The sequence below is a fragment of the Eucyclogobius newberryi genome, unplaced genomic scaffold, assembly GCF_026437365.1.
Source record: "Eucyclogobius newberryi isolate DKJ021-1_F unplaced genomic scaffold, fEucNew1.0.hap1 SCAF_2, whole genome shotgun sequence".
Classification (NCBI taxonomy): domain Eukaryota; kingdom Metazoa; phylum Chordata; class Actinopteri; order Gobiiformes; family Gobiidae; genus Eucyclogobius; species Eucyclogobius newberryi.
Window position 1 is genome coordinate 20,639,004 of NW_027315834.1, and position 21,482 is coordinate 20,660,485.

Here is a 21,482-nt window from a genome sequence, read left to right on the forward strand (position 1 = left end):
CAAAAGACAAGAGCAACTGTTTGGTTGAAGTTTGCGAGTGAATAAAGTCACTCTAAATATTGATTTGATCACTTTCCAACATAAATTATAAAACACATATTATTCATACATTAACTGTTTTAAGGAATAATGCACCTAAAGCCCTTGGATATAAAGGACTATGTGTTATCCATTAGATTTTATTTTTTTGAAATCAATAATACCTATTCTTGTGAAAATGGTTTTGCATTGGGATGTTATAATTTCAAGTACAATCAAATGTAAATCCTATAGTGTTACAGTCACATTTGTCTGTGTTGGTTTTCATTCACAAAATACTGACACCAATTGCACAATTAAATTAATCACTGTTCAACAGATTCCATTCCTGTTCTTAAAAGTGTGTCCTCTATCCTGTTCTACTCTGAGGCCAAACTTAGCTTCAAAACCAGCTGATCAACAAGCTTTTCATCTGCACTAAAGCGCACAACACTCCCTTTTGTAAATTACAGAGTGGAGGTAGATAAAACCTGAAAAGTGGGTTTGCTCCTTAGACTTTTCAGTCTGTCTTCCAAACGACGTTCAGGACTTTAACAACTTCTTCATAAATAATGAAGACTATGGCAACATCCATGCACACACGGCCGAGACGTGGCACTGTACCTTTGTAGAACCTGCCAAAACAACAGAAACTTTTAACCATATTTCATAAAAACCATTACTGATACCATAAAAAGCATTATTGATGCCATTTTACTTCCTGGCCACAAGAGGTGCCCTATCTTGCCTGTCTGAATAAAATCTAATAATATAATTTTCAGGGGTTTCTTGCCCTTAACAGAATATTTTACAGAACAAATTGTATGATGAACACATAATATTATCATGTATACTTTGTTATCTTATTAAACAAACTTACGCTGCTGGACCTTCATGCTTCATTATCTTAACAGCACAGTCCCATGTGCTTTTGTATTTGTGAGCTTCAAGACCCTAAAAAAATATATATTATAATCATTAGTGAAACCTTTAATAAAATATTATGTTTTAAAAACGCTACACACCTGCATTCTAGTTTTGATGACATCTAGAGGAGTGTTTCCAAAAACACTAGTAGCTCCAGCAAAAGCACCAAAAAGTCCAGTTATCAGAGGGTTAATGGCTTTGTTGGAGTCATCACCTGTGCATTGAAATGGGTAATCTTAATAGAAATTATATATATTGTGTATTCTATCCATCTATCCATCCATCCATCCATCCATCCATCCTTCCATCCATTTTCTATCGCTTGTTCCCTTTTGGGGTCGCGGATGACTGGAGCCTATCCCAGTGACTTCGGGCCTTAGGCGGGGTAGACCCTGGACAGTGGCCAACTTGTCGCAGGGCCAACACAGAGACATAGACATTACAGACAGTTCACTCTCACATTCATTCACTAGGGCCAATTTTAGAGTCACCAATTTTGCCTAACACATGCAAGTCTTTGGACGGTGGGAGGAAGCCGGAAAACCCGGAGAGAACCCACGGTAACACGGGGAGAACATGCAGACTCCACCCAGAGAGATCATGTGATGTTGAATCGAACCCATGATCTCCTTCTTGGGAGGCAAGAGCGCTAACCGCCTTTTGCCGTCTAGATCAATTAAAAGGATGGATGTTTGCAAACCTTTATACCAGTTTCTCAGTGACGTCATGACATAAAAACGGATAGCCTGGTTTGAGCCCTGCTTCAGCACAGTGGCAGTTAGTCCTTGGTAAGTGCCCTTCAGTCCTAAAAAAGAACCACATCACAAACTGGTATTCTTATTTTTTCATGAATAAAGTGCACCAATCTTTTTTTTATTATTACAGTCTACTTGGGATAGAAGCAGTGTTTTACTTTATTTTTACTTTTATTATTTTTTACATCATTCCAATGTTTTCATCCATGTTGCTAGGTTATTTTCTTTACATTGCTTATTACTTTTTATTTACGTAAGTAAAAAATACAAATATGAATGTGACAATTACAACTGCAATTGGGGAAAAATATTCCACTGAAATCAGACTAATTGATTAGTTAATGTTCTGTAATATTATTTTAGTTTATTAGATACTACTCTTACCTTGAGTTCTGATAATCTCCCTAACTCCATGGAAAAATCCTCGGTACTTTGGGTTTGCTGAAGTCTGGTCGTGTATAAATTTGACCTAACATAACAAGAGCAGCATGATGCAGTCAGTGATGAAAATGCTGTTAGTGTCATTTTATTATAGTGCTTTATTACCTTAACTGTCTCCATAGGACACACAACAAACACAGCCTCTGCTACTCCAGCACCAAGACCACACATAAATCCTCGCTTGCTGTCCAGTTTCCCACTCTCATCGCGCATCTTATTGCTGAGAAACTCAAAAACCCCAAATCTGTCAATCAAATGAAACATTGATTGTTAAATTCAAAGCATTTGGTAAATTCACATTAAAAAGAGTTTTGAGTTTAGTGAACAGTACCTAACAGCAGCTTTAGGTATAGATCCATAAAGAAGAGAGCTTAGACCTCTGTAAAGACCTCGAACACCATGATGGTTCACAGTTTGCTTTACACAATCATCTGTCAAAAAAACAGGGACTTGTAAAAGTACAGCAATAAAACCTTCATAACAAGGGGTTAAACTCAAATAAACAGAAGTTTAAGTCAAGAATACAAAGACTTTATTTCAGTGATATTCAGTGTATGCTGGTTAAAGAATTGAGGTATGTGTGCAATAAGTAGAAAATAATCATGAAAGACAAATAAATTAATTTTAGCCTCTCCCTGGTAGAGCAGCAAACGAGAATTGCATGACAGGAGTGATAGCTTTACCAGCTTGTGGATTAAAGCTGTTTTTCAAACTATTGGTCCTTGTCTTAAGCAGTCTGATTCAATTTAAGTAATTTCTAATCAAATAATTGCCCATACTTTTGCAATATTAATAAAAATGCCCTTTAACTCACTTATGCCTTTGTATTTTGGGGGATTGGCCTTTTCATCTAGTTGCAGCTGGGTCTTAACATACTCAGTAGGGAAGGTGATACAGATCTCAATTCCTCCTGCTATCCCACCTGAAAAAAGAAACACAATCTAGTGAGAGAGGCAAAATATTATCACTTCATCCTATCAAAACACATTTAGGGATGGTCACAACTTACATTTACCCTTATGTTTATATATGTAAAAGAAGTATATTAACCCAAATTGTATACATTTGTACCAATAAGCATTCTTTTTAGTGCAATGCTGCATATAATTTGTCCTTTTAAACTGTACACATTGAGGGAACATGAACATAACAGGACCGTTCCACCTTAAAAGACTGTCACTCATCTGCAGTTACACAGCAGACGCAGAACTTGCAGCTGATTGGCTCAGCTGAGCCCAGCATGATTCTGATTCTGATACTCCCCTTGGCCTGGTTCCCATTCTTCCAGCTCAAGGGGGTGTGTTTCTTTGCAGCACAAACTGTTCACCACAAAACAATTTAAAGCAACACATCCATGCAGATTGAGGGTGACCTCAATGCTGCTATAGGCTAAAGTTCTAATAGTTAAATAAGCTTCAAGACATGCAATGTCTTTAAAATGCCATGCAAAAAAGTCCAACACACATTCACTGTCTGCTCTGTGACATGCAGACGTGCAAGTACAGGACTTATACAAGATAACTGGCAAAGGTGGTTTTGGCTAAGACACAGTGACAGTAATAGTTAGGAGTCGGACACACCCACAGGCATTCCTTTAAGACTGGCTGTGCAGCTACAACAAGCACAAATAAATCTGGATTTGAAAACACAAGTTATAGTCTTTCTAAACTCAGCTGAATGTGTTACCTGAGGTCCTGAAATTGAGTCTGAAATGGAAAAATAAGACACCCATTTATAAAGAGTGGTACATCTTGAAAAAGTCTGGCTGGTCACAGTGGATTTCTCATTAAGCTGTATGGAAGTAGTAAGTAAGTCGACGTAGATATAGGGAAATTCAAGATTCCTTGACTGAATGAGTGTCCAGCACTTCTACTGCATCAGTATTTATAATTAAATAACGTGTTTTCATTTTTGTAGTAAAAATTGGAAAACTGACATTGTGGTCATTACTTATGTGTCAAATGCTAGAATAAGTTCCCGTCACTTTGATGAATATAGGCTCATCATTAAATCCAGAAATTATAGTAATTTTAGAGATCATAATGGACCAGAGGTCAGGCCAGAGTAAACTAATACTTTGTCATTGTGCCCATGGAAACTGATTTATCTGAGAACTCATTACGAGTTATGACAATGAAAGAAAAAATATAAATTTTCCAAACGTTGTTAATCAATTGACAATGAACCTTGCCATACGCCTGTCAGTCATTAACTAAGCCAGCAGGTTTGGGGTTCATTACTCAACACATGTCTTCATAAACACTGGGATCTGGACCAGCCTGACAGAGGCATGGTTTACCCTGAGGCAAACGGCCTCACATACTTGCAGCCTGATGAGAATAACAGTAGTTTTCCCCGATAGCTGTAGCTGTCATGATCAGAACTAGTTCAGCCCCTTATTATTAATTACATGTTTACAAGCATGTCCCAACTGCAACAATGCCAATCCTATATGTAACCTCAAGCTGTGGAGGAGGTGTGAACAGCTTTTTGTTTAACTTTCTCTGAATAAGATGTGTTTACTTACCTGCCAGAATCGCTTTGCCAGGGTGAGTAAGTTTGGCTTTTCCAGCAGGAGCAGCAGCAGCAGCAGCTAAGCACCGTGGTCTGTGAAACGGACTCACAAATCTCGGGGGTCCAGACATGACTGGGAAAGACCTGGGTCTAACTTTCAATCACAACACGGACACTCGTCGCCCAAGACCCTGCAGAGTGCAGCGTCCGCCTGCGTGTTCTGTGCCAGAGGAGCAGCACAAATACAAAGGCCAGGCCGCTGTGACCATTGGACTTAGTACAGAGCAAAAGTTGATAATGAATGTGTACTTTTGACAAGTTGCCTCACTGCACACTGCTGCTGGATGGTATCGAGTCAGGGGGAGCCCAGGGAGGGGCCAGTACAGGGCAATGCTTCCCGTTGCGCGGAAAAAACGCCATGTTTGTCATAAAACATTAAGGTGGAACGGGTAAATTATTTTTCAAACAATAAAAACAACCTGTTTACTTAATAGCGTAACGAAAATTATAATAGAATAATCTTTGTTGATTGCGATTGCAGAATGGGGTAATTAAACTACAGTAAAGTTCCTGATGTTACTAGATGGCCTATCTTCACAGATGGAAAATAAACAAATATAGATAACGTAATAGTCATGATCGATCGAAACAAATTTCAAAAACCTAAACAGCAAAAAAAGCTCAAACTTAAAAAAAAAAAAAAAAAGCCTTTTTGGTCGTTCCAGTACGCGCATGCGCTCCGTGTCTCCTTCATTGTGCCCTATTGCTAAGTTAAAGCTAGCTTTGTAGCTTCACCACTTGGGACGATCCAAGCTTCACATTGTTGCAGAACCTCTCAGACATTTGAACGGGTAAGACACCTCACAATATGACACATGTAGTTTTAATACATTTATGTATCCAAGTAAAGTGATATTTTCTGATGAATGTACAATTTGTCTCATGTTAACGTTAACTCTTTTAGCTAGCCTGGCAATGCGATTTAGGGAAAGGAAATTATTGGATTATGTAATGACAGATCTAGCTACATTTTTATTCAAAAGCACAATTTTACTGTGTAGCAAAGTCTACGGTTGAAATATATTGTTGCGTGAAATAAAATGTGTATAATTAATTCACAATTGAAGAGACATGGCAATATTACTAAGAGAGTGAGCGATGTTGTGTGCTAACGAAAGCTAAACCTCGTTGTCATGCATTATATTACTATCCTGATTTTTCGCTAAATTAAGCCAATATAGCTGCATCTATTCGTCATTATGAAGGAATATCGGAAGATTAAATGTACCTTCCACACTATCCCTGTGTGTTCACGTCTTTTTTGACTCGTGTGGCCCTTTTCACAACCTTGAGCCAATCCAAACCCTGCGCCCCTTTGGAAAATAACGGTTTATCACAAGCTTTGTTCTACCCTTTCTTTATCGTTTTCAATATTTCTAATTTCAATTTACAGGCAGTAGACCTAGAACACATTACCTATCCAGTTATGATAATACTTTTAAAGGAACAATTTGTTCCCTAAAGCTTTAGAGCTGAATAATAACCACTGGCTGTATTGCCTGTTATCTTACAGAACAATGGCTGTCCCTCCTTCTTACACAGACCTGGGCAAGGCAGCCAAGGACATATTCAGCAAGGGCTATGGTGAGTGCTTCTATAGCTAGTGATAAATTATTAACTGTGTATTAAGACATAAAACCTTTCAACATTCAATTTTATAATACATCTTCCTGGGACCTCACACCCAGCTTAACATTGTTGTATTGATCAGATATTGTTTCGCTCAACTATCTAATAAGTCTCATTATACAGGATTTGGGCTTGTGAAGCTGGATCTGAAGACCAAATCACAAAGTGGAGTGGTAAGGACATAAATATCTGTTTTTAAATCTTGACAGCATTTTTCGGTAGTTGGAATTAATGTTCATTTGTAACCCGCTCGCTCTAATTTCCCAACACTTATATAATAAAGCATTGCAAATATGTTACAAAGGTATGCACTGAATGTTGTATTGTATGCCCAGTTTGGTATCGATTCCTGGATAGAAATAAGTCGATTCTATTTTGACCTGCCTTTTCCCAGCACATCTTAACTCCTGTTCTTTCCTGTTGCACTTTTCTGGATTCTTGTGCTCTATTGTAGATGGTAAGACTGAAGATTAAAACAACACAGGAGTTTTTTTTTTTTTTTAAATCATCTCCCATTCGCCACTCTGTTCGTGACTCATTATGTTATCATGTATTTCTTCATGATTATCTCTCGTTCAGTTATTGCATGTATGGTTTTCCACACTGTTTATGTTTGGTCATTTATCATTTTATTAATCCATTGTATTTGCACCATTATTGGCGTTTAATATATATTTATAAATGTCTCAAAACTTACTGATGTGACTGACTGTGTTGCATGGAAACTATGGTCTTGCTCTGTTCATTCATCTCCCATATTGATTGTTATTTTTGACATGCGTCGTTAGGAGTTCAACACATCCGGCTCCAGTAACACAGACACAGGGAAGGCTGCAGGAAGCCTGGAAACCAAATATAAGATGAAAGAGCTGGGGCTCAGCGTCAACCAGAAGTGGAACACTGACAATACTCTGGCCACTGAAGTCACTGTTGAGGACCAGGTACATGAGTGCTAAATAAATGCAGTTATTTTCCTGATAGTCTGTTTAATAAACACTTGTATGTCTGTCTGTAGCTTGCTCAAGGACTGAAGGTGGCTTTGGATACATCCTTTGTACCAAACACTGGGTGAGTGCAAATAAATACACAGAACAAAAATCAAATTGTGATATTCTATCAATGTCATTTTAATTTTGTGCAGCAAAAAGAGTGGCAAGCTGAAGACTGGTTACAAGCGTGACTATGTGAACTTGGGCTGTGATGTGGACTTTGAAGGTCCCATCATCCATGCTGCTGCTGTGCTGGGTTACGAGGGCTGGCTGGCTGGCTACCAAATGGCTTTTGATACAGGCAAATCTAAACTGACCCAGAATAATTTTGCCTTGGGATATAAGACTGGGGACTTTCAGCTTCACACAAATGTGTAAGTATGTTAAGTTATGTGGGGAATACAATAACAAACAATTATAGTACCAGCAGCCCATTATCGTTTGTACACCTAAAGGCCTACGCATCAAATGAAACTTTTCTCACAGTAATGACGGGACAGAGTTTGGTGGATCCATTTACCAGAAGGTAAACGATGAGCTGGAAACGGCGGTTACTCTGGCCTGGACCGCTGGCAGCAACAACACCCGCTTCGGTATTGCTGCCAAATACAAGCTGGACAAAGATGCATCACTGTCTGTAAGTACCTTACCTTACCCCCCTTTTTTTTTTTTTTTTTTTTTGTCTTGGCAATATATTTTGTGGTATAAGTATATTGTCTCATATATCACATCCTATCTCTACCTACAGGCCAAAGTAAACAATGCCAGTTTGATTGGAGTAGGTTACACTCAGAGTCTCAGGCCTGGTAAGGTTAACATCATATTTCAATATGCTACAATGAATTAAACAAACTCAAAAATATGAACAGATTTCCACCCTTTTTTCTAAATTACAGGTATTAAAGTAACTCTCTCTGCCCTGATTGATGGAAAGAACTTCAATGCTGGTGGGCACAAAGTTGGCATGGGTTTTGAGCTTGAGGCATGAAGAAAACTTTGATTTTTTCATTTGATATGTCAAAAATCACAACTCGCGTGTCCCTTGCCTAGTTTTCTGCAGCCTGTTTTTTCTGGAAGCCCCTTAGCACATTCTGGCAATTACCACAAGCTGCCCCTAACCAGCTAAGAGCCCATTTGACAGTAGTAGAAAATATATACAGGAGTTACATAAGTTCACATCTAAAAGCTGACAATACATACAGTATGTGCTGTATTGTGATACAATGGGAAAATATTTATTTCTTCTTAGAACTAGTAGTAGTTTGTGTAGCTTATTAAACAGTGTGTGTTCTATTATTCCTTCCTATCCTGAAGCATGTGAGAATGAAAATATGAAGGCAAGTGTAAAAAATGTTTGCGTGGTAAAAATGGTGCTGCGTGTCTTTTTTCTACTTTGTTGTAGCTTTTAAATCCATTTAAATGTTCTGTTACATTTCAACAACATGTAACTATTGAATATGAGTTGTCAAATTTTAAATGCTTAATTATTAAAGGGATAATAAAAGCAGTTAGGCTATGCCCCCAAATGACTGGTGAAGCTTATATTACGGAACCTACTGGCTTACATAGTTGGGTCATTTTTTTAGTTTTTATCAGATGAATTCTTATGGCTTCAATCATGAGTTGTATGAAGATTTGTGCATTAGTTTGAGTCTCTGGCACATTCTAAACTGACCAGCAGTCTCCCTAAACATGCATAATCACTTTTGTTTATGGTCATTTGTACACAGTACCTCATTCTTTCCAACGACAACTAAGACACTAATAAAACCTCAAGAATACATGGTGTGTGGCCTAGTTTGTTTTATACCAAGATAATGTATTTTATTGTACATATAGTATTGCTGTATAACAACACTGACCCCCTTCACAGTTTAAATGTCATCTTGATAAATATTGCTTACAGTCCAATCATACAACTGGAACCAGAAATTGACATGCACTGCATACGTGTTTTCCACACTGACTGACATAAATGTAGTTGGTCAATAACAATTACCTATTTCTACTTTACCCTACAGTTTTTGTTTTGTTTTTGTATTTAATTCTACAAAAGTTAGAAGTTTACATGGACATGCTTGAAACTAAAACAAATCAGTAGCATCATTTTGTGGGACCATTGTGCTGCAGGTGGGGAAGGTACAATTCAGACAAGATGTACAGATGTACACAGTACATAGTACGACCAGAGAGCAAAATAAAGACAAGTCGACATCAAACAAACTTCAATAGAAAAAATAAATAAATCAGCATATTCACAAGAAAATAAAAGTCCCAACGAGTCCAAAGTTAAAATATTATTATTATTATTTTACATTAGTCTAATTCTTGTTATGTCAGTCCAGTTCTTGGTCGTTGGGGGGTTTTGCGTCATCTATTTCTTTGTTATAGCTTTTTTTTCCACTCCCAAAAGCACATTCCAAAGGTATCCATTCACTGTGTCCATGGCAAGAGATTTTAGGCCCAAGTACATAGTTCCAAAATTGAATGGAATGGCAAACGTCAAAACTGTCCTTAATTTTAGTCCAGAACTTCTGAACAACAGGACATTCCCAGAAGACCTGATAGTGGTTTGCCTCCTGGCTGCCACAATTTATCCAACATTCTGTACCTCCCTGTGAATAATGGGCACTTTGACATGGTGTTATGAAAAACGTGATACATTGTTCCAACAAAACTCTCCCCAAACATATAATTCTGTAGTCTTCCACAGGGATGTACAAACATCTTCCCACGGGTTGTCTGTTAAAACAAGACCATTCTCTCCTTCCCATTTGTTTTTGATATATTTAGTAGAGTATTGGTCCATAATAAAAAATACATTGATATAATTTAGATATTATTCCCCTTGAAAGTTCCCTAAATCTATGCTCAGATCTATTTGGTACAAAACCTTGGTCATAAGCCAACCAAATTAAGATTTTAACATCTTTGTTCAGTTTGTATGTCTTGATTAGCTCCTTCCTTGTTGTAAGCAGATTTTACCCAGGAATTCTTAACTTCCTCCAAATGACTCAACTGTCTCTCATCTGCCAGTAAGGCCTGCACAGGAATCCTCGTTAAACATTCATCTCAATATTTTACCATTGAGCTTCATATTCTGGATCACGCAAGTACAGCAACGCTCAGATTTGAACTGAAACAAAGTAATTTTTCAGACAAGGTAAACCCCATCCTCCCTTTTCAGATTCAGGGTTTTCTGCCTTGCCACACAAATCTTGAGATTGTTTTATTACACTCTTCAGCCGGTTGTGGATGGAAATCGGGAGAGTCTGGGACAGATAGAAATTTGGGCAAAATATTCATTTTTATAGTTTCAATCCTTTGATTTAGATTTAAGTATGGGATAAGTCAAGATATGTTTAATGGTCTTTTTGGTCAAAAGCAGCTTTAAGTTCCAAACTATCAATTGTAACACTGTGAATTATTTTGCTTGTCTAATAAATTGGGCCAATGGTTCCAAATACAAAGCAAACAGGAGGGAGACGAGGTACAGCCCTGCCTACCTCCCCTTTCCAGAGTCAGTGGATCCGTCAGATGACCATTGATTTTAATTCTTGATGTTGGACCTTCGTAAAGAGCCCCAATATTTGGTATAATTAAATCGTTAATTTGAAATTTGTTCAGGACTTTAAATAAGTATGACCAGCAAACAGCCTCAAAAGCCTTTTCAGCGTCCAAACTAATTATTACGGCTTTGTTTTGTTGTTTGTATATTTGGCTCATTGTGTGAAAACCTTTCCATTAATATTCCATGTATGTAATATTCAAAACCATGTTACATTTTTTTGTTTGAGATCAATATTGCAACTATCCTTCTATGTTTGCCTTTGTAGGATGAATAATAGGATTTTAGGAATAGGAACAAAATTTCATTTATTTTTGATGAACACTGCCATTCATTTGATGTTCAGTGTCTCTTTTAAATATAAAATGTCTAAGTTTAGACATTTCATCTTTATTATTTTTTGTGTTTGTAATATTGAAATATTTCTGTTGCCATTGGGTTGATTGTATTGATCTTACCGTTGATAACCTTCAAATGTTTTAATCTCTCGTCGTAAACAACAAACACACACAAGAAACATAAGAACACAAAACAGCTGACAAGGTAAAAACTAAAACAAAAGGGAAACAGGCATCAAACCCAGAACCTGATAAAAAAAAAAAAAAATTAAAAGGGAGGTAAGTCCAATCCTAATGCTTCTCCTGGTGTTCTGAGCATGTGTTTTTTCTTTCTCCTCCTGAGCTCCTCACAGATGTGGTAGAACTTTTGCCATTGTTGACGAACCTTGTATCTGGAGCAAAGAAGATGCGCTTTCCTTTGTACTGGAGGTCTCCTTTAACCCTTGCAGCGTTCAAGACACGTTCCATCAAGGAGCTCAGGAATAAACATAATCCGGAATCCTTAGGTTGGTCTTTTATACAAATTTTGATTTATTAAACTGTTTGAAGTGGAATTAAGTTGTTTTAAGTCAGTTAAGGCAATGCAGTGCTACTACGGTTTGTAGAAGTGGAAAGGAGCAGATACAGAGGTGAGACGATTGGGACGACTGGGACTTATTCTGTACTCAGTAATGCCTATGACTAGTAGGATATATGTTTAAAGTACAATTACCAAAAAACTACCAGTAATAAGCAGCATTTGTCCATTGTAGAAAACATTCTGTTGTAGTCGTCTGGGCTGTTTTTATAAAAACAAGATGTTTCGACTTTCATCCAAGAGTAAAGAACTAAGATAGTTATCCTACTCTGAGTAGGCCCTGCCCACCAGGCGGAACCTCCTGATATTATCCTGTCTGTTTACAGTTTCTAAGCAGGAGAAGATATGTTTTGAAAAAGGAGTTCAGGAGGCCATTTTTGTTAAAAAAAAAAAAAAAAAAAAAAGAGAGAGAATTCCTCTTTAAACAGAAATGGAGGTTTAGGGTTCAACCCACAATAGTGTGTTGACGTCATGGAGCGGGAGATGCCCTGGTCATTCAGATGCAAATCAGGTACTCTGTGATGAGGGAGTGGCAGCCAGTTTACAATAGAATTTTGATAGACAGGGCTGTTAAGATACAAAGAAACTGTAAACAGACTATTATCAGGCGCATACTCAGAGTAGGATAGATCTACTAGACTAGATCTGCAGATTGAGAATGACTCTTTGAAATGTCTTGTTTTTCTAAAAACAGTGTCCAGATGACTACAACTGAATCTTTTTCTATAAAACTAGTAATAAGTAGTTACTTTCTACACATAGATTTGATGTCAGTCAGAGGGGAAAATAGGTGATTTTACAGTATGTAAAACATCCAGTTCTAGTTGTATGTCATAATCTAAAATGTTGTTTTAATCGTGCCAAGTTTTGTAGCCTCAAGTCCGCCTCGTGTTTTAAGTCTTCATAGAGGAAGGAATTCTAAGTATTTCCTTAAAGCATTCACATTTCATAGCAGGTTGACTTTGGCCACCACTTGCTTGCAGCCTGTCTGGGAGTATTCATGTCCCCCTACAATGGGATAATATTCTATCTCTCCTGACAGCCGCTCTATGTTGGCATTGTCCGGATAGAAACCTTCACGAGTAATTTCCTCCAGAAAGCACTCCATCACATGAACCTTTTCCAGAAGGCCCAGAGGTAAAATGTCCGCCTCTGCCCACAGTGGGTGCAGTCCATCCAGAGTGTTGCGTAGAATTGGGGTGAGCTCTTTGATCAAGTGGCCATGACCAGAGGCTGTTGCAGAGATGCTCGATGAGTTGTGAAGCAAATGCTTTGTGATTTGCTCATGGCCTAGGTTGCTCAGAAATAGGTAGATTGCATTCAGGTACTCGTTAGACTTCTTGGTGGCCACAAGCTGCAACAGTGCATCCAATATGTCTTGGTGCATGTACTCAACCTCATCAAAAATCAATAATGGGATCTTCTCCTCCTCCTCTGCTTGCTCCATAGTGTGAGAAATCAGAGCACTCAGGTTCTGAGCACAATGGAGGGCATTTGCCTCCTGGGGACAGTGGTGCAGGACGTAGTACTGAAGAACCAAAGCCTCCCCAACTACTGATCGAAAGTGTCCAGCCAGGAGGCGACCCAGGAGGCTTTTACCAACCCCACTGGGGCCGTGCAAAGACACAACCAGAGGCTTGTTGTGGACATAAGTGGACAGATATTCCTGTAAATGAGACATGAGGCCCTCCACTGCCCCCTGCTGCCCAAACACCTCCCTACGCAATGTCTTCTCTAGGCCCTCCAGGTCGTATTTGAGAACATGATCATCAAGATTTTCTATGGCATTGTAAACCTGAAAAAAAAAAAGACACAAAAAATGATAATTTAAATATTGATGTCCAGAGAAATGGTCTAAAACAAACCAAATATACATCACCTGAAGGAAGACAATGGCAAGGAGTAGATAAAGGGAGTATTTGGCTCGGCTGCTGCGTTCTTTTGGCGGGACCCTGCACCCTCCACTGTTAGGAAACAACACTCTTTTCTTTCTTTTCCTCTTTTTCCTCTGATGAATAGTGCTTTCCAGTGAGGAGTGAACAGAGGCATTTAGGGGATCAAAAGTGAAGATTTTGGGGCTAGTCCTGATCGGGGCCCCTGTCTGAGTCCCAGCTGCTGTAAGGCTCAGGGCCAGGTCTTGTCTGCGTTTCTTCATGGCCTGGTACTTCTGTCTGATGCGTATAACAGCACGCAGAGAGGACGAGAAGCCAGACGAATTGGACACATCTTTTTTCTCATGTCCGTCATCTCTGTCTACTTCTAATTCACTGTTTGTGTCGCCATTTGTGTCTTCATCAAAGTCTCCTATTTGGGAGGTTGAGGCACTGCTGTCGTGGTCACTCATCTGCAAATAGAACATGCTAAATTAGCTAGCAACAAATATTTTAACCGCAAAAAGTAAGTACATCCTCCGATAGTCTCTCAGCATTGCTTTGCATTTGAAGAGTCTAGACCGGTGTTTCTCGAACTGTGGCGAGCTCCTTCAGGTAGTACGGCATTCTTCTGCTGCAGTGGTATTTGCTTATTTTAGAGTCAATTTAATACACATTTTAGGCTTCCTTTTCGTAAGTTGTAGATTCTGACCTGGAATAATCCTGTTAGATGACCTGGTTTAGATCTGGTGGTACTCGGAAAGAAATCTTTTCCTAGGGGGTAATTTTGAAAAGTTTGAGAACCACTGGTACGCTAGAGGCAGCTGTGTAAGAAGCATGAGAAAACACTAGAATGTATAGTATCTGTGTAAAGAGAATGTGAGAACTGTTGCATCATGTCTGTGAAATAGTTTTAGACCCTTTCCTCTTGCCTTAGGTGACAACTAAACCCATGAAAGACAAAAATAGGCCAAATGTCACTTGTTGAACAAATAAAGATTTAAATACCATAGTAACTGCATGTTTGGCTGCTTAATAGCAAAACACTTTTATAAGAATTCTCATTCACCAGGTTTAATGAATTCAGAATCATTGTCCATTTATACCATTGTTACAGTGTAACAAAATAAAAATCTGGTTTACAGCTCATCAAGTATAAACATGAATTTGGCAAAAATAAGCTTTATCAAAGCCAGGTTCCTTTGAGTTATTACTGGGAAAACCATGAGGAAATAAAGTGAAAGGGGGATTGTCATGCGTGATCAAGGATAGAGTTTCACTTTGGTAAATGCCTTGTTGTCTCTGGTAAACATTCACCACAAGAATATAGAGATGAAAACCTAATATATATAACAAAAATATGTAAAAAGTGGTAGGTTTGCAGTTATTTATCAAGCATTTAGCTGTATGCGTAGCAAATGACTGAAAAACTTTAGCACACAAGTGTGTGTGAATAATAATAATCGTAATAATATTAAAATACAAAACAGAACATTTTCTGAATACATTTCTGTAACAGGTTTGTGAACTTTTGTAACACAAAGAGACTGACACTGGCGCACACCCAACGGTACACCCACTTGAAAATGTAATGTACATGCAAATAACGTACCAAAATGAAGCAGTCAAAGAAATAAAGGGACTCAAAAGGTTTACCTTGGATGCGTCTTGAATGGCAAACGTAACCTTAGTCCATTTTAAGGTTTACTGAACAGGAACAAGTCACAGCGCAGAGCCGCAGTGTAACTTTCCTCCACTGGCCCCTCCTCTCTGTTCCTCTTTTCTCTGGTCCGCTTTTATTTCAGAAGAGGTAGACTCGGAAATATTAAATGAAACATGTACTTTGGTACGCAAGAAAAAATATTTATGAGATATGATTTTTAGATAAACTGTTGAAAAAACTAGCAATATACGTTTTGAAAAAGAGCACTTAGGGCCAACATATACATAATAGTCAATGCAAAGATAAAAATAGCACATAGGTGTGGCAAAACTTTGCATGGAGAACACGGGGAAACAGTGCAAGGAAAGGCCTATGCTGCTGGATCTTGAGGCTGATGAAGTAGTAGTTGTACACAGTTTACTTTAAACAAGCTGCTGTATAAACTGTTCATTTGGTGTGTAGGAGGAAGTCACAAAATACTCCATGACTTTTACAGTGGATCAATGTTATTCTGCTTGTTTGTACTAGTTTTGCACAAAGAACCTGATAATACGACACAAATATCTCGTCCATCAGTATGCTTGTTTTAGAGAACATTCCTTGTCCTTTCACCAACACATTTGACATCAGGCTAAACTACTTTACTACGGCTGATATATAGCGCTGGTCAGCAATGTAAATGTGTGCGTAGAAGTGGTTGGTTCTGTGTTGTCATGCATGTACACTGCATAGTGAGCAAACAGGTAAAGGTAACTCATGTTTTGACAATAGGGCCTGTGTCACTGCATGATTTAATAACACAAGGAAAGGTCTTTTGTGTTGCAGGTTTGTTGAATTCCACACATGTGCAATATTTAGACACAACAAAGTTTCCTCATATATTTGAGGGATAAAGGTTGATAAAATATTTATGACAGAATAATTATATGAAGGCCATAATCCAGCTTTTCATAAATGTGCACAATGATAAGATTTACAAATGGAACACGTAAGCAAAAAAACACTTTGATCATATAAATGACATATTTATACATATTTATATGTAGCTGAGCATATTTAACTTACACTAATGATAATTCTGAAACCTAGAAGAACTAGAGGCAGATGCAAAAACTTTGCATCTACAAATTTGATTTTTGAATGTGCTAGATCACAGCACTGTTTACCAACAACCAACAAAATCATTTAAACACAAGTTAAAAAATGCACAGTCATTTGTCTTTAAGCCCACAGCTGTTTTCTAGCATGTTCCAGTAGAAGCATTACTTCCTCTTCCGGCCTCGACCCCTCCTTCCTCTAGAAGAGGGGCCGGCTCCATCGGAGCTCAGAGCACTGTCTAAGGGACTGGCCCCGATGTTGATCTGTCCATCTTGAATTTCACTACGTGCCTCAGGGGAAAGGTGCTCGATCTGCTGTTGTGTCTCCAAATAAAACATCACATCTCTGAGCTGTTCCTGTAACTCAGATATGGTTGTCTCTTTATGCTCCACTGAAAAACACAAGAGATATATTTTATGACACGCATTATTATGGCATTGCTCACAGGAGAAGGATAGAGACTTTTCTATAGCTAAAGACTTTAGGAATCAATCAATCACTTTGGGCACATATATGGAGGTACCAATAGTACTGTAAGAAGGTTAAAAGCTCTGAAAAGTCAAAAATAAAATAGTATGGGTCAGGCTATTTCCTAAATTAAAAAAAAAAACTTGTCAATTGTAAAAACTCCATAGCATTGATCTTATTAGAAACATCCTGGTGTAGGCCAGTTTACTCACGACTGTCTTTGGCCTTTCGGTCTTCTTCGACTAGCTGTGACTGTAGTTGAGTCTGGTTGGCTCTCAAGCAGCGGTTCATCTCCTGTTCCTCCTTCAGCTCCTGGCTAAGCTTTACCACTCTGCTATTAAGCTGAGTGCACCTGGACAGACATACAATTCAAACAATAATTATACATACATACATAATAACTGTAAAACACAAATTGCCCCCCTTTACCATTTGCCCTTTTTGTTTACCTTTACCAGACATTTCTGAATTCTATTTTTTCCCCCATTTGTGTTCATTATCAGAGTTCAGAATTTTACATAGACCTTTAGTTTTTTTTTTTAATCATTTTCAGCCAAAGTTCAGACCACTCATACATACATACATACATACATACATATAAACCTACTTTTTGTCCACGGCCTGTTTCTCTTTAGAGAACTCTCCTAGCCGCCGCTCCAAGTTATCACAGCGCTCCAAGGTCTCCTTAAATTTGGACTTCATGTTGTTTATCTAGAAATTGTAAATTTGTGAGATCATAAAAATTCTTACCACTACAAATACATTTAACATTAACAAAAAATGCACACTATGGGTTTTTGTTGCCAGTACCTCCTCTGCCGTCTCTTTTTCCAGATGAGTAATCTTATTCTCCCAGTAAATTCTTTGTGAGTCTAGCTGACTCGTTAGAAGGTACGAGTACTGTAGATAATAGACAATGATTAGACATGTTCACTGCTGCAGGTTAAAGTGGGTTTATAGGCTTACTTCAAGTTGAAGTGCATCAATTTTCTCATCATGACAGAGGTCTCCTTCACATTCATACTGTACCATCTTCCCATCAGTCTTACTGGCCACTAGGCGGTGCACATAATTATCTGCATCAGAACAAACACTGAAGTTATCCATTAGCAGAGAACTCTTCTATTGAATAGACACTTAGATTTACTGCAACTTAAGTTGTTCAATACATGTAATTTAAGTAAAAACAGAAATACTATGAATCAATATACAAATGTTGCTTTAATGATGAAATTTCACACCAAATGCAGACAGTACCTCCAGCATAGTCCCATACTCTGTGGTTGGTGAGCTGCATAGCGTATGTATGCTGTGTTTCTTCAAAGTGTTTGTAAGCGTGACGACTAACGTATCGACCACAACCAATGTGGCCACAGATCAAACAAATCCATAGGTTCTACAACAAAAGGTAAAGTAAAGTACAGATAATAGAACATTTACAAAGAATAATGCAAAGATTGATAATTACCTCCTGCACACCACACTCAAAGCACTTGTTCTCTTCCACCGGCTCTGGTGTTTGGCAATACCTGCATACTGGGCACCTAAAAGAAAACAATAGGCATCTATTGTCCATTTGTGCAAGAACAGGCCAGAAACAAGCAGCATTTTACATGTAGCTCGTAGAAATAACCAGCTGAAGAGACCATTTTCAGCACTATTTTCAATTCCATGTGTCATTCCTAATTCATGCCACTTACGAGACATCCTCCCAGCGCTGAAGACACTGACTATGAAAGCTGTGGTTACACAGTGTTGTGAGGACACCATTCACAGACTCGTCCATTCTCTCCAGGCACACTGTGCACTTGGGCAGCTCAGTCAACTCCATCACTGGTAGGCTGGCCCCCTGGATAACAGAAATTATGAAAGCAATGAACATGTATGCTGCTAATGTTTTGAAAATATAACACAATACTTACATTTTCAGATTTAAAAACCTCTGCTCTCTCCACATAGACCAACTGACACACTGCCTCTTCTATAGAGTTGAACTGTCGACCATTACAGGCAGTGTAAAAACTGTCAGCATCAGCCTGAATAACATAAAAAGTTTAAAAATAATTATTTAAATGTTAAGTTTATCTGGACATTTTGAAAATAAAGTAGAAGTTAACAAATGTATGGGGTTTGCCTCAGGCACCATCACGACAGTTTTCATTAAGGGACTATGGCCACTTGTCTATTTCACTGTGACAGGTGATTGCACGGTTCCATTTCCCTGGTTCATGAGCAGTGAAGGAGGAGTGACCAGACAGAAATCCACAAAATAGATTATACAGAGCACAAAGCAAGACTATCCTTTGAGTGTTTAGGAGAACTGGATTCATCCTGCCAACAATGTGTCAAGACTAGTTGAGCGTAAGAGAAGATAGATGGTAAGGATAGGTATTTAAAATGAAGCATTTTTTCAGTATGAAGAGACATAATCCTACTTTTCTGTAGGCTACTGCTATGTAAAGGCAGTGGGAGTGTGCGGTGACTGTTGGTGGGGCAAGTATACTTTGGGTGGTCATTAAATTTTAAATCAACATTTGCACACAAAAGTGAAAAAAAGTGAAAATCACAAAGAGACAATGTTTTCAGTGATTGAAACTAAATGTTTTCTATTCAAAATATCTATACAACAACCATTGTTGTTTTCCACATTCATTGACAGAATTTAGAGCTTTTGTCAGTGGGAGCTGTATCTCCAATATTCATTTAGATATGAACATCCCATCTTCTTTAAATGCTGTCAGATGTATTGAAAACTAGCATAAAATCTCAGTATATGCTCTGAGTGAGGTTCAACCCAACCCTTCAGCACACTGCTAAATACTATTCAGCATCAGTCATCTCACTAATTGGACTATACTAGACAGGCCATGATTATGTTACAAAACCTACCTGTGAACAGAACTTAATCAAAACCATGTATTGGTTTGGTGTAGAGTCTCGAATTATCTTCATGTGGTCCATGGCATCATTAAAGGGGGCCAAGAGCTTCATAAGATCATGACTGGTCATAGTTGCAGGCACAGACAAGATGCACACCATGGCACTACGTCTGACATTTTCAGTCAGAGATGTCATCTTGCTGCAAGAAATAAGGTTGTTTTAATACTTTGAAAAGTCAAAGGACAGTATTGTTAGTGTGTCTCACTTTGTCTTGTAGAGGTGCATGATGCCATGTACAATCTCGACAGAGGGGTTTCCACTGAAGAAGGAAATCTGATCTGGTAGCTGTTTGGAGGGCGAGTCTGGTGCCATGACTGGAGTGTTTTTGTGTGCTCTCTCAGAGATGTCCAGTTCTGACTTCACAGCTACACTCTCACTGCTGTCATCGGCTGAACCACCACACTCTTCACCCCCACCTTTATCTAAAGCAACACAGAGAAATACACACATTTAGTTCAGCAACATAGGAATGACAACGTAAAGGATTAAGAAAATGTAGTTTCAGTCTGGTGGGTGCTTACCCGGGCTGGGCTCAAAGGTTTCTATAAGCATGTCACCCATGGCTCTACTGCCTATATGCTGGTGTAGTATAGCTGTTCTTTCTAGATGGGTCTTTCCACTGAGCGCCAGTTTGGCTATGCCCAAAGCCTTCTCCTCTTGTTCCTCTTCTGACATGCTCTCGGCCGCTGTCACAACACAAAAAACAGTTTCACATTGTTCCCAAACAGACAAATCTACTCTGTAAACACTTACCGGCAGAGTACTGGAAACCCCGTGGAAAAGGAGACTGTTCTGCTACTTCCAGTCGGATAACAACCAGAGACACACTCATGGGTAACAGAAGGCTACAGCAGCAATAAACAAACCAACAAACATCAAGCTAACAACAGCTAGCTCTTGGCTACTTTTACAAACTATCTATGAGAAATGTAAACTAGTTAGTACATTAGAAGTATTTGCCCTGACGGCAGTGATGGTTCTTTTTAGTGTTGACAATTCTATAGAACATAAAGCTAACGTTAAGACTGAAGAAGTATGTGCTAATGCTAACATAAGGCTAACCCGGCTGACGTCTCCTTCGCTGAACATGTCGTTTGTTACACTGCCCCCTGGGGGAATTAGACTATTAAAACAGACCTTTTATTTAAAAAAAATCCGCACATAAAAAATTGTAAAACCATCGAGATGGTAGGGAATACTATGCGGTTATAAAACAAAGAAATGCAATTTCCCTTATTATTTACTTGGCAATTATTATAGGCTATTTTTTAGATGTTACCTCACCTGGATGGTCGACAAGTTGTTGTTGTTGTTGTTGTTTTATGGCGGTTGGCATCCAAGTGTTGCATTACCGCCAGACTTTATTCCTCAGACTCTGTCGGTTGGTCTTTCAGTTTTGCCCCTACGTCACACTTCCCATGTTACATTACTCGACAAGTTTATAGCCACAACTGAGGCGGAGCTAAAAATCTGCTGTAAAGACGGACAACTTCAAAGTAGTTAGAATTGCGTTTTGTACGCACACGAAATAGTCTGGCAACAGCTGGCAACATGATAATCATGAGCATCGACGGTCAGATATTTGATCGACAGAAAAAGTAAGGAGGAAAAACAAAAATCAAAAAA

At 38.5% G+C, this 21,482-nt stretch overlaps 4 protein-coding genes across 5 annotated transcripts; 1 reads left to right on the plus strand and 3 right to left on the minus strand.

Moving 5' to 3' along the window:
* Window positions 1–192: 192 nt before the first annotated feature.
* On the minus strand, window positions 193–5,001 carry slc25a1b (slc25a1 solute carrier family 25 member 1b). The gene is made up of 9 exons (XM_072454281.1): window positions 4,669–5,001; window positions 2,956–3,063; window positions 2,473–2,572; window positions 2,247–2,385; window positions 2,085–2,169; window positions 1,646–1,750; window positions 1,044–1,159; window positions 899–972; window positions 193–653 (listed from the first exon to the last, which is right to left on the minus strand). Exons 1-9 carry the CDS (start codon window positions 4,784–4,786, stop codon window positions 539–541), a joined length of 960 nt encoding a protein of 319 aa, XP_072310382.1. The 5' UTR covers window positions 4,787–5,001; the 3' UTR covers window positions 193–538.
* A 378-nt stretch (window positions 5,002–5,379) lies between these two features.
* On the plus strand, window positions 5,380–8,851 carry LOC140367695 (non-selective voltage-gated ion channel VDAC2). Its single transcript, XM_072454282.1, has 9 exons — window positions 5,380–5,506; window positions 6,229–6,299; window positions 6,468–6,517; window positions 7,133–7,285; window positions 7,360–7,412; window positions 7,486–7,707; window positions 7,820–7,970; window positions 8,082–8,139; window positions 8,230–8,851. Exons 2-9 carry the CDS (start codon window positions 6,233–6,235, stop codon window positions 8,319–8,321), a joined length of 846 nt encoding a protein of 281 aa, XP_072310383.1. The 5' UTR covers window positions 5,380–5,506; window positions 6,229–6,232; the 3' UTR covers window positions 8,322–8,851.
* Window positions 8,852–12,654: 3,803 nt separating this feature from the next.
* Window positions 12,655–15,459, minus strand: tor4aa (torsin family 4, member Aa). Of its 2 annotated transcripts, XM_072454483.1 has the most exons (3): window positions 15,344–15,459; window positions 13,696–14,160; window positions 12,655–13,611 (listed from the first exon to the last, which is right to left on the minus strand). In XM_072454483.1, exons 2-3 carry the CDS (start codon window positions 14,158–14,160, stop codon window positions 12,763–12,765), a joined length of 1,314 nt encoding a protein of 437 aa, XP_072310584.1. In that variant the 5' UTR covers window positions 15,344–15,459; the 3' UTR covers window positions 12,655–12,762. The 2 variants fall into 2 exon arrangements, with proteins under 2 accessions (XP_072310584.1, XP_072310583.1); XM_072454482.1 differs by lacking the exon at window positions 15,344–15,459 and having other exon boundaries at window positions 13,696–14,175.
* An 883-nt stretch (window positions 15,460–16,342) lies between these two features.
* On the minus strand, window positions 16,343–20,932 carry brap (BRCA1 associated protein). The gene is made up of 13 exons (XM_072454283.1): window positions 20,610–20,932; window positions 20,378–20,542; window positions 20,062–20,278; window positions 19,806–19,995; window positions 18,839–18,952; window positions 18,617–18,765; window positions 18,385–18,460; window positions 18,174–18,312; window positions 17,883–17,992; window positions 17,727–17,816; window positions 17,524–17,627; window positions 17,129–17,268; window positions 16,343–16,839 (listed from the first exon to the last, which is right to left on the minus strand). The coding sequence occupies exons 1-13, from the start codon at window positions 20,686–20,688 to the stop codon at window positions 16,613–16,615; spliced, it is 1,800 nt and encodes a 599-aa protein (XP_072310384.1). The 5' UTR covers window positions 20,689–20,932; the 3' UTR covers window positions 16,343–16,612.
* Between the last annotated feature and the right edge of the window lie 550 nt (window positions 20,933–21,482).